Source organism: Bombina bombina, chromosome 8 (genome assembly GCF_027579735.1).
Source record: "Bombina bombina isolate aBomBom1 chromosome 8, aBomBom1.pri, whole genome shotgun sequence".
NCBI classification, from domain to species: domain Eukaryota; kingdom Metazoa; phylum Chordata; class Amphibia; order Anura; family Bombinatoridae; genus Bombina; species Bombina bombina.
The window spans coordinates 195,707,241-195,720,493 of NC_069506.1; the positions used below are offsets into that span (position 1 = coordinate 195,707,241).

General features: G+C 35.2%; 1 protein-coding gene across 1 annotated transcript in view; it reads left to right on the plus strand.

Moving 5' to 3' along the window:
- Positions 1–579: 579 nt before the first annotated feature.
- The window catches only part of BAX (BCL2 associated X, apoptosis regulator), a 35,077-nt gene continuing 22,403 nt past the window's right edge, over positions 580–13,253 (plus strand). Inside the window, exons 1-3 of the mRNA XM_053690823.1 lie at positions 580–813; positions 8,945–8,993; positions 9,314–9,478. Of these exons, the coding sequence (XP_053546798.1) occupies positions 708–813; positions 8,945–8,993; positions 9,314–9,478 (320 nt within the window). The 5' untranslated portion in view covers positions 580–707. The remainder of the gene's footprint in view (positions 814–8,944; positions 8,994–9,313; positions 9,479–13,253) is intronic.

Here is a 13,253-nt window from a genome sequence, read left to right on the forward strand (position 1 = left end):
TATTGCTTTTGTTAGAAGTGTTAGTTTTGATAAATGTGAACGTGTTGCCTTGGTGATTTCTGAGCTTGCAGATGTTGTTAATAGTAATAACTGGCAGATGTCAAGTGGAGTGTCACACCACCCCAGGGCATACTTGAAAACGAGAGAAATCTCAATATATCCTTCCTGGTAAAATATTTTATAAATAAATAAACAAAATACTGAGACTGGACATATTTGACGTATTATTTATGTGTCTCGGTATCTTGTATCCCAGTATAGTATTCCCCACAACAATTTCAGAATCCTAACTATAACTCTAAAACTTATTAGAACACACTCACACTCAAAATACATATTTTATCTGGGATTTGGGGAGAAAAAAACAACTTTTGTAATGGATGTAGTAATAAATTAAAGCCGCTACTAATATATATTATAATGTCCAGGAGCGTTCAAATGTAATATTTCGTAATCGTCACGGGTATTTCTATTTCCCAACTATTAGCTAACCAAACAACTATGTAGTAGTGTAATAATAAAACACGAACTTTTTTTTAGCCCATTGTCAAAATGGCGGAAGCAGGACACAGCGTGATGACGCAGAGGTTCTCTTGGCTTCCGTGTTTATGCTCAGTTGGCCAGTTGCAGTTGTTGGCGGTACTATATTCTAGGCGTGTGGCATCAGTCTCCTACTCTCCCATACATTATTTTTTTTTCTAGCAAGAATGGCGGAAAGGGGACCCGGTGGGGACGTGCCTGAGGAGGATAGTGGAAATATAGGAGCCGGTGACAAAGGCGGCAGAAATAGTACAAGTCAAGGCGACGGGTCAGGTGAGTCCAGGGATAGGTGGCTGCAGAGGGGGGTCATGTCTGGACCTAGGTAGCGTATCTACACTTACCTTGCATCTACCAAAGCAGGCCTCTCTTTACCTTACTTTAGATCTTCACGCCTTTTTTCATTTAGTCTCAAACTCAGTTATCGAAATATCCTTATTTGCATTTTATAGTTAATTATAATAACCATAATGTTAATATAGATGTGTTTTAAAACTATAGTCAGGTATGACTGTTATACTCTAGTTGGTTTATTAGCTGTTTTTATTACAATAAAAAGCTAATAAACCAGGGACAGAAATTGAATTAAGGGAATTACCCTCTATTTCCCAACGCCTATCTTTCTTTGAGATACCAAATGGGAATCCCCACTGTCTTACAAAGCTCTGATGTTAAGAGACCAGTTACTATAGTTTGTTATACAGTTTTTTTTGGGTGTCTGGCACAATTATAACGTCATTAAATTATGAGTTCTTGCTCTTGGGGATTACATACTCCAAGTAGTAGCAAATAATGCTTATGACAATGTTTATTTTGGTTCATTTAGAATGTTACAAGATCAGACTGGTTGTCATATTCTAGTAAAATTGTATTTCAGCTTGAAAAACTGCTACAAAATATACAAAACTGCATTTTTGTGTTATATGTGTAATTATGTTTAAACTAAATTACTAGCATTTTGTAAAGGGATATTAATAAATCCCCATACAATTTATACACTTGTTTATAAATTAGTGATACTTGCATTTTATGGATTTCTTCAATACCCCTCCCTCTGATTAAAGTACCCCTTTAAATCTCCTCATCATAGGACTCTTGTAAGCAGCAGTTTCATTTTTGCTTTACAAAATTGTTGGCAGGTGTTATGATCATGTGATTTTCTTTAAAAATAACTAAAAATGTTCTGTTACATCTCAGTATGTACATACCGCACAATTGCAGTGTTCTTTTTAAGCCACAAATATAATATTTAGTTTTTATTTTCTATTATAAAATACCTCAGTTCACACTTTTTACTCTCTATAGCTTATCTTTAGTATATTGTATCATTTTCTTAAAGGTTCCACATGCATGATTGTAGAATAACATGGAAAAAAGAGTTGTAGGAGTACCCTGTGCATCAGTTGGGCCTAAAATGTTTTTTTTTCAATATACTTTAATTTGCAAAAATGTTTCTGAGAAGGTATAACACATTTTGTAATAACTTTACTCATGCAGGCCTCCATAGCGTACAGGGGTAAGCGAGATGCATTCTCATCCAGCAGATTAGCACATGCTGCTACTAATAATGTGGAAAATGTACAGAACTGCTTGACATTATTTAAGCAATGACATTTTAACTTAATTTAAATACTTGTACAACTAAAGAAAGTTGCAAAAAATGATGCACAAATAGCACTCAAATCCCATTTACGTTATACGTATCATAGGCATAGAAGTTTAGCATCAGCACAAAACTATTAAAATAATTAAACTTTATTAGGTATCTTAAAATGGGTACTTTAAAATCCACTAGAGAATACTGGGGTGATCAGTGTATTAACCCTGGGGGTAATTTACACCAGGATTAGGTATTATGTAAAGTTAATGGTCAGGTATAATACTGGGATGAATAGTAGATGACCAGTGATTGTCACTCTCGGTTACTTATGTAGTATAACATATACATATATATATATATATATATATATATATATATATATATATATATATATATATATCTATATCTATATCTATATCTATATCTATATCTATATCTATATCTATATCTATATCTATATCTATATCTATATCTATATCTATATCTATATCTATATCTATATCTATATCTATATCTATATATATATATCTATATCTATATATCTGAGTCAGGCTTAGGGTTTAATCCACAGTATATACCAATTTTTACATAACTGCATCTAATAGACATTACTATAAAGAATAAGATGCACAGATACTGATTAAAAAAATCCAGTAAAAAATGCAGTAGCTGGAAAGCCCACTGCAATTGGGAAATAAGACCCTCCCCCTTCCTTTGCATATGAAAAGACCCTTTACACAAACAGGAGCAAGCTGGAGTAGGTATCTGACAGTATTCTCCTAAAACTTTGGTTAGGTGTCTGAAAATCAGAGCTATGTTATTAAAAAAAATAAGCAAAGCTATAAAAGAATAATAAAAAAAAACAACTATGGGTTATATACATAGATCATCTACAAAACATTTATGCAAAGAAACAATTAGTGTATAATGTCCCTTTAACTTAGATTCCTGCTTTTTCAATTAAAGATAGCAAGAGAATGAAGAAAAAATTATCATAGGAGTAAATTAGATAGTTGCCTAAATTGTATGCTCTATCTGAATAGTGAGATACAAAAATTGTTTTTATTATCCCTTTAAAAAGGTTGGGAGTGGTATACAACTAACAAGAATTATGCATAGCACCTTATTTATTTATTTTTAAGGTGTGTAAATTACAGCTCTATTTAGTTGCTTATTTGATCACTTTCAGTGGTGTCTTGTTACTCATGACACTAAAGGGGGTTTCATATATTGTCATGTGATGTGGTGATTCATTTTGTTTTCCTTCATATTTTTTTAAATAATTTTCCTCCTGTAGAATGTTGCACACAAAGGCAAGTGCACTTTTTATTTAACACACACATACAAATACATGTGTGTGGCAAAATTGTCCAATTTCTTGTCTGCTACTATTTATATTTTCCATGCACAAGCTATTGTGATAAAACTGTACTACGTGTGTGAAAGTCTATATATGAAATAGCTATTTAAAGGGAAAGTAAAAATACCAAGTAACTATACTGCATATTAAAGGGGAATAAAGTCAAAATTAAACTTGCATGTATCTATTATGACATTGACTTTGTTCTTTTTGCATTTTTTTTAAAGAAAAGCATACCAAGGTAGACTCATGTGCAGCAATGCAATACTAGATCTTAGCTGGTGATTAGGGGCTATGTATACATGGCTCTTGTCGTTGGCTCACCACATGTGTTCTGCTAGTTCCCAGTAGTTAATTGCTGCTCTGGAGCTGACTTTGTGTTTAACACCTTTGCAGGAATTAAACAGTTATATACAAGCAATAGTGTAATAACAAAATGCTTTAATATTTTAAATCATTTCCTTTTTGCACGTTTGTGTTCCTTTTAATGTTGTTTGCAGTGTGTGATGGATATTAATGGCTGCCACTTTTAAAAATGTCACAACGGCGTCTTAATCAACCACCATTGGTGTTTATTCTTTTTAGTTTCCTGATTGCTCGCCCATCCCCCCCCCTTTTTTTTTTTTTTACTTTGACAAGGGATGAAGTCAACCTGAGGATGTACTGTATTTTTCTAGCAGAATATTTTAAAAACTGTAACCGTTAATTCTGTAATTATTCTGTACTCAGTATTTCAATTGCCAATAAGAATTGATTGGAGATTTAATTTGAACTCTCAATAGTCCTTTGCTTCAGTTTAACTTTGGCTCCTCAAATTGAAAATATTTAAAGCGATTAAAAGCGCATAAAGGAAATAATCATGTTAGGGCATTCTATTAATGCATAATTGCTTTTAAATAGTTGTTTAACCCCAGCAAAGGGGTTAAGCACATGGTTAAAGTAAGGTCTAGAGGAGCAATGCACTACTTGGAGCTAGCTGAAAACATCTGATGAGTCAATGGGAAAAGACCAATGTGTGTAGTCACCAAACTCCAATTGACCTCCGCAGTGTAGGATATGTACATATTCCTTTTTGAAGCAAAAGCTTCCAAAAGGACAAAGTGCATTTTAAAATTAGAAATTATTTTAAAAGGGTCTCAAAGGGCCATAATAGCCGAAAAATAACATGCTCTAGTTCTTTACAGGATGTAATTTTCACTGCTGTGTGTGTAACCCCCACAAAGGGGTTAAACACACATTTTAAAAAGTACCCCTCTGGACCTGCAGAGCACTGCTGGTTACCGAGCGGAAACCTCAGCTGATCCAATCAGCAGCGTTGGTCACAACTCGGCTGTGTTACTAGTGCTGCTGATTGGATCAGCATATACTATGGCCCTTTTTAAATTACATGCTCTATCTGAATCATGCAAGTTTTGATTTTGACTCCTATTCCTTATGGTAATCATAGGTAACAAGCATTGTTTGTGTGTTGTGCCCCATATTGTAATCTTGATTATAATAAGGAAGGGTTCATGGAATCATACCTTTCATTCCTTTGTTTTGAGACTTATGTAATACTACTGGGCTGCGGATCTCCTGAAACATAGCCAAGCAGTAGATGTGTTTTCTGTAAACAGTCTGGTATGGAATGAGTCAACCCAAGAGATTACACTTCCCTTCCTCTTTCCTACCATCAATACTTTTTTTAAGATACTATATTTGTAATCGGGTTGCAAATCTTTATTTACCATTTGAATGGTAAACATCTAAGGGATAAACAGATGCTGAACTTGGTTGGTTTCTTGGAAACCTAAAGCTGATACAGTTCATAACTATTGCATGTTAACTCATAACAGGAAGTTATCACAAACAACAATTCTTGCTGTCTCGTCCAACAACTGTGACAACTAGTTAGGAGACAGGTTTTGTTTATGCATGTCCCTACCTTCATATCAGAAATGTAAAACTTCCAGGCAAATAAGCCGGCCAAGCTAGTGTGTGGTTTTTTTTTTTTTTTTTTTAAATCTTTTCTATTGAATTGGTCAAATTAGACTTGTCTATATAACTTCATAAATAAAAAGAGAGCTCAACCTGCAAACGAACAATACCATAATAGTTGTTCTATGGCTTGTTACCACCCAAGAAGCAGCCTCTTTTTGCTCAACATGTGCCTTTCACATAGAAGAACTTTCCTGAAGCATATCAGTCTGATCCTGACTTCACAGTCCAGCCCTGAAATACCTGGCAATCCCTCTCTGAAAGAGAGAAACCGCAAAACCCCAGACGTATGTTTCGGCCTATTGTGGGCCTCGTCGGTGAGGTGCAGCCATATCCCTCTAGACACACTGAGCAACGGGTCCACGTCTGGAATGGATTCCCGCATCACACTTAGGGAGACTTCCCTAAATGTCATAATTTGCATAAATAAAAAGAGAGAAGCGCTCAACCTGGGAACGAACAATAGCATAATGGCTTGTTCTATGGCTTGTTACCACCCAAGAAGCAGCCTCTTTTTGCTCAACATGTGCCTTTCACAGAGAAGAACTTTCCTGAGCATATCAGTCTGATCCTGACTTCACAGTACAGTCCAGCCCCGAAATACCAGGCAATCCCTCTCTGAACGAAAGAAACCGCAAACCCCAGACGTATGTATCTATATAACTTCACACTGGCAAATCTTTCAATTGCAATATAAAAAGGTATTCTGATCTTTCTAGAATCATCTGGTATAGAAAATGCAGCTGCACTTGCTTGCAGAATTAGCTTACAGTTTCAACACGAGAAAACAGCCTATCTTTCAAAACATACTCCATAAGATTTTTTTCAGTAAAACCAAATTTATTAATTGATACTTTAGCCATAAGGATAAAAGTATCAAAAATACTTCACATAATTAGTTTAATTTTTCATGGTTTGTAGTGATTACCAGTCCAAACAAAGATGCTAAATTTGCAATCATGTAACACAAATTTGTGTAAAACTGCATAGATTCTAGTGGTATCACCTACACACTAGGCAGTATACCAATATAGATACTAGTAAATCAATCAGTGATTATCAATTTATGGATCTTCCCCAGCAACTCCTTCAGCATCCTTATTCAAGAATAAAGTCCACAAGCTTTCCTGAAAATGCAAACCCAAAAAGAGGGCATCTTAATTGGGGAATATCCAGACTCGCTCAAAAACCAAATACATATAAACTATACTGATATAGGTGCTTCATGCTATATTTAGGAGAATTAGCAACTCCCCGTATAGCGGAACTGTTACTGCTTCATATTTATCATATACCTGAAACATAAAACAATATATAAACAAATTGTTTCTTGTCTAGAACTGTGGTCTGGATTCTTAGATATGTAGCTTGGTATCATAGTAAGATCATTTTATTACTGGAAGTCAACAGAGATGTATATTCCAACGTTTTGTGAACCCCCGTATGTGGAAGAAGGTGGCCCATCGTGCTGCTCAGCTATTTTTGTTGCCAAATTCATTCTTGTGCAAGCCCAGATCGTAGTGTGTTGCTGTTGCACAAGAATGAATTTGGCAATGAAAATAGCTGAGCAGCACGAAGGGCTGCCACTTTCCGCATTCTCAAGGTCACGAAACCTCCAAACGCACATCTTTTTAAGTCAATGTTGATTTGGGTTTTTGTAGTATTTGCTGGAGCAGAAACTGGGGGCCTAGTTTACTGCTGCTGTTCTGTGTATATTGCATTGCTATAGAAAACTGATTTTATGTTCGCTCTAATGCGGCAACCACATAAAAGCCTGTCCAATCTAATCTACAGTCACTCTGTGTGCGCCAGCAGGCTGGCAGCTCCTCATCGTTTCTGTATTCCCTTTCCTGTCTGTAAATGCCATACGATTTGTACAAGTCCGTTTGTTACTTCCTGTGGGGAGCAGCTCAATGTATCATCGCTGATATATGTTTAATTCTTATTCTAATGGAAGACACCCAAAAAACAGATACCTGGCGAGTGAAATTAATCAGGAGACAGTGACATGGGGTCAGAACAAGGCTTGATGCTAGTTTCCTATGTGAGTAGCTTCTGTGTAGGTTTTACTTCTGTTGAATAAATGCAAGCTTCTTATTTTAGTTGTGTAAGTGAACAAAATACAAATATTCAGACACGCCATGCATACACATCCTGTGGGCAGACGCATTTTTTACAATAAAACAAAAAAAACTAAGAAATTGAATAGCAAAAACAAGCATTAAAAGGGACACTGTACTCAAAAAAATTTCTTTCGTGATTCACACAGAGCATGCATTTTAAAGCAACTTTCTAATTTACTCCTATTATCAAATTTTCTTCATTCTCTTGGTATGTTTATTTGAAAAGCAAGAATGTAAGTTTAGATGCCGGCCCATTTTTGGTGAACAACCTGGGTTGTCCTTGCTGATTGGTCAGCACCAATAAACAAGTGCTGTCCATGGTCCTGAAGCAAACATTTGCTGGCTCCTTAGCTGAGATGCCTTCTTTTTCAAATCAAGATAGCAAGAGAATGAATTAAAATTGATAATAGAAGTAAATTAGAAAGTTGCTTAAAATTGCATGCTCTATCTGAATCATGAAAGAAAAAAATTTGGGTTCAGTGTCCCTTTAATGCTACAGATATTTTCCAAATAAAATGTCAAAAAGACTGGAAATTTTTAAAATTAACTTCCATCAAAGAATATATTTTAATTTACGTGGAGGAGTTGAATTTTGACATATTTAAAAAAAAAAAAAAAAAAAAAAAAAAAATTCGCCTCCCAAATATTCAGCCACTATGAAAACTTAAACATTTATGTTTCCTAAATTTTTAACTTTTGGGCCTCGTAGTAAGATGATTTTTTTTTCTTTTCTTCAGTCAGGTGGCATTATAAAGTAGCCGGATGGGGGCAGTATAATACTTTGTAAAAATGTTATGTAAACTATCCAAAGCACACATTTATTTCATAATAATTTGTGCAACAAACATTGAAAATATTTGCAAATCCTAGCTTAATACTGCCTTAAATGTTTGCTGGGTGGTCAATAAAATCTAGGTGGACATTAAGGGCTCGATTTATCATCCACGGGCAGACAGGGCTGTACATATTCACCTTTGTCTGCCTAGCTTCTCTTCTGCAGGCAGAAATGTGCTGCCCGCATTTTACCACTGCACATAAGCGCTACTGTGTGCTCTTCGTGTGCAACCCCGCTCCCGTGTGATTGGCTGTGCTCGGGTAGGAGCTGTCAGTCTCCATTGGTCGAAATATTGAAATTCTGCACCTGACAGGTGAAGAACAAGGCAGGGAAACAGCGGTCATCAGATAAATCCTGACTGCAGGTTTGTTTGTGCGATCCTGCTGTCGAATGGGAGAGAAGGGCTTAATAAATAGAGCCCTAAATAGGTCCGGAGGAGAACAGTATGCATGTACATTTAAAAAAAAAATAAAAAAAAAATCATTTGGTAAATTGTGTTTCCATTTTCACAGCCACATCATCAGAACAGATCTTGCAGACTGGAAGTCTACTTTTACGTGGGTAAGAAGCATCCTGCGTGTGTTTATTTTTATACAATCTGTTTTATGTATTACTACTGATACTTTAAATTATATTCTTTCACTATCCATTTTCATTTGAGTTTGGATACATTTCTTTAATTCCCCTATCTATACATAACTTCCTATATTAGACTCTAAGATGATTCAAGCTCTTATGCATTAATTGTATTCCAAATTTATTTTCTCTAAAACTTTTCCCTGACCCTATTTTGGAAGAATGTATCTCCTTACAGGGCTTGGTGTATTATTGGGATGTTAATGCTGTGCAGTAGAATCTCTCCTAATCTTCTCCCACATCAGGTTTATTGCTGATCGGGTGCAACGTTCTCCCAATATGGCTAGTGCAGACGTGCCAGAGTTGGGGAATACAGAAGAATTGCAATGTGGTGACTCTTCTACCAAGAGGCTGAGCGAGTGTTTGCGAAAAATAGGAGATGAGCTGGATGGGAATATGGAGCTGCAAAGGTATTGGGATTGGCTATGGTTATGGCATATCATCACTTTTTCTTCTTATTTAACCATCTCAAATACTTGTTTTATTCTAATACAAAAAGTACGTAATATGACATGTTAGCGGTTACATTTTTTGCTCTACTACAGTGATTTTTAACCTTTTTTTTGCTGTGGCACACTTTTTTACATTAAAAAAATCCTGTGGCACACCACCATCCCAAAATTTAAAAAAAAAATCACACGTTGTAGCCTAATACAGCATATATATATATACACATACATACAAACACACACATACTGTATGTATTGTGCTATTATGCCATGCCTCCTACAAACTACCCCTGCACTGGGAGTAAAAAACAAGCAAGTTTAAAAAATATGTCACACTGTTGTCAGTCTGCCGTGGCACACCTGAGGATCTCTCATGGCACACTAGTGTGCCACGGCACACTGGTTGAAAAACACTGCTCTACTAGACTAAGTTGAAAAGTATACCTAGGTATGCTCAGAAGCTGCTGATTGGTGGCTTGTCATTGGCTTTTAGCTAGCTCCCAGTAATGCATTACTGCGTCTTAAACAAAGAATACCAAGATAATTAAGTCAGTTGGAAACTAGTTTAAAATTATATGATCTATCTGAATCGGGAACAAACAATTTTGGGTCTTTAATCCCTGCAAAGGGGCTAAACCGATGGGTAAAGTTTAATTCTGAAGCTGCAAGCATTGAAATTCCTGAGCAATTGAGTCAATCAGAAGCAGCAGTCATATGTGCTTTTGTCATCTGCTTTTGTTCTGATCTCGAACAGCAATACTTGTGGCTCCCAAGTGTGACTTTACTTGTGTGTCTAACTTCTCTGTGGGGAATAAAAGTCTTGGTGCCCCTAGAACTAGGGTTAGCAATGCAACAATTACATGCTGAGCCAAATTGGACAATGTCATTTTTGCATTAGAAAATCTTGTTAAAGAAGTGGTCCTTTATTGCAAACTGTTATAAAAAGTGTTAGATATTCTTTGACCTCTTGCTTGCTACAGGAATTGGGGGGGGGGGAAAGACCCCAGTGTCTTAACATAGTTACAAACACTGCTGCCACATGGAGCTCAAGATGTGCACGCTTCTGAGCCAACCTTTGTATTTTATAGAAGGGAACTTGGTGTCAACAAAGGATAACAAGCGAAAGGTCCAATTTGATTAAATTGCAGAGCTTTTTTAAAATATATACATGTTATCTCAATTACTTAAAGTTTAATTTTTACTTCAATTTCCCTTTGAAGTACATATTGATCAACCCCTGCTTTATCGTTTTCTGATCATTTAGGGTAAACACATTGCCATGTCTGGTGTAAATAATCTGGAACGCTTGGTGGTAATCATTTTATTTTTTTTAAATATTAAATTAAGACTATAGACGTATTAAAATAATTTTTTTTAATTTAATCTGGCCATCGAACCTTTAGCAATCTATCTTCGGCAAGAACTTGAGGGGATAAATATCGGAGATCAGAAATTAGTTTTGTCACTCTATGCAGATGATTTACTATTATATTTTAAACATACATATAAAAATATTCCCATAGCATTTGGCGCCTTAGAATTATTCAGCAGAATTTCAGGTTATAAGGTAAACACCACCAAATCTGAGATCTTATGGATATATAAAAATAAAGATAGTAGGAGCCAATACAACCTAAAGGAGGTTGAGAGTTTCAGATATCTTGGAATTATATTACATAGAGACCCAAATAGCTGGTATAGACTTAATTTTACTCCTTTCTTCGTAAATATTAAAGCCAAGCTACAATGCTGGGCATTGTTCCCAATTTCTCTTTCAGCTAAAATCACAATGATAAAAAACATTTTGTTCCCTCAGATATTATTTGTAATGAATAATCTCCCTTTATTTATTAAGGCAAAAGATATTAAATTGTTTAATCAGGCCTGTGTTAAGTTTCTATGGAATAAGTCGAGACAGATGATTTTGATTAAAAAGTTATCTCAGCAGAAGGAGCATGGTGGTTTAGCCTTCCCAGATATTAAGTCATATAATTTAGCTATGGGGTGGACTGGTTACACACCGTGGAGGCATTGACTAACGTAAGTTTAGAAGAGACCTTTATATACCCGTTTTCATGCAAAACTATTTTACACTGCCCCAGTGAGCAGCTACCAACTAGTATAAAAATGTGTACCAGCATTTATAATGTAGTGAAAGCTTGGCAACTGCTATGTTCTCGCCTTAAGATTAACTTCCATATATCATTTTTTTCTATTGATTAGAGGAAATCCTGAGTTCTTACCTGGATGTTTCTGTAAGCCATTCAGAGAATGGGATAATAAAGGACTCTCCAAGATAACACAGCTCTTGGATGAACAATCTAATATAAGAACTTTCGAAAGCATTGCCAATGAATTTAATCTTCCTAACAAGCATCTTTTTGCTTATTTACAGATACGTCATTTTCTAAATAAGAAACTACAGTTAGGAAATTGGTCAGAATGTTTTGCAGAAATCGGAGGGTATATAAACAAGGAAAACACTCTATCTCACTCTTATATAAAATGTTACTGGCAAAGCAGGGCCAATTAAATTCCGAACAATATATCTCGTATTGGTCGAGACACTTTGAAGAAATTAATCATGATTTAATTAAAAAAAGAGTATTAAATGGTTGGTGGAAGCGCCCCTCCGTTTCTCTTGGCACGAATCTCACTTAAAATTACTCAATAATGCATACATCTCCCCGAAAAGACTGGCTCTTTGGTCACAGGATAAAATGGGCCTCTGTTATAAATGTTCTCTGCCTAGGGCAGATTTGTTACATTGTTTCTGGTATTGTCCAAAAGTGCGGCAATTTTGGCAAAAAGTTAATTTATGGTTAAATAAATTCTATCCTGAGTACTTTGTTTTTGATCCAAAAATTATCTTTTTCTTAAGTGTAGGAGGTCATAACGCTGATTTGATTAATACGATCATATTAATTGTCCGCAATCTATTATTAAGAAGCTGGAAACATAGAAAACCTCCCTCTTTCAGTATATTTTTGGAAGCTGTAAAACAACAGATTATCTTTGAACAATATAACACCTCAAAATTGCATAATAAACAAATTCAAAGATTCTTCAATAAATGGATTAAAATTATTCAGACATACCCCCTTACCATCCAATATATCCTTACTAAAGCGTTTCATAAATCAGAGTTTTTTGAAGGCCTAATTCTGAGGGAAATATTCCCAGTAGCTTGGTATTGAAAGATATGGTTTTTAGGGTTGTCAGGCATGCAGTGGAGGAAGGGTAAAATATTTATCTATTTGTTGTTTTTTTTTTTGTTTTTTTTTCTTTCCTTTTCTTACATGTTTGTCGCACCAGATAAGGTGCAGTATAGATACAGTTCTACCCTTTATTTTTTAGGTAAGCACGTGTATAAACAACATTTTGTGCTTTGCTTCATGTGTTGCCACCAGAATATTACTCTGTTATGTATGTATTTTGAATTACCCTGCGTGGTGCACTACATGAGCGATTGTGCTCTACTTTAATTTTTCTTTCTGCCGAAAATTAAATAAACTATTTAAAAAAATAAATAAATAACAGAAAATACAAATTTATACAAATGGAAAGTCTTGGAGAATAAAATGCAGAATGCACCATTTTGAAAATTACTATTTCTTACCAAACATCAAGGAAATGAGCCACCTAAAGATGGGCAACATTTGCATTTCAGTTTGATACAAAATAGTTCTTATGTGAATTCATCTAAATACAAATGATGCAAGTAAAGGGGCATGAA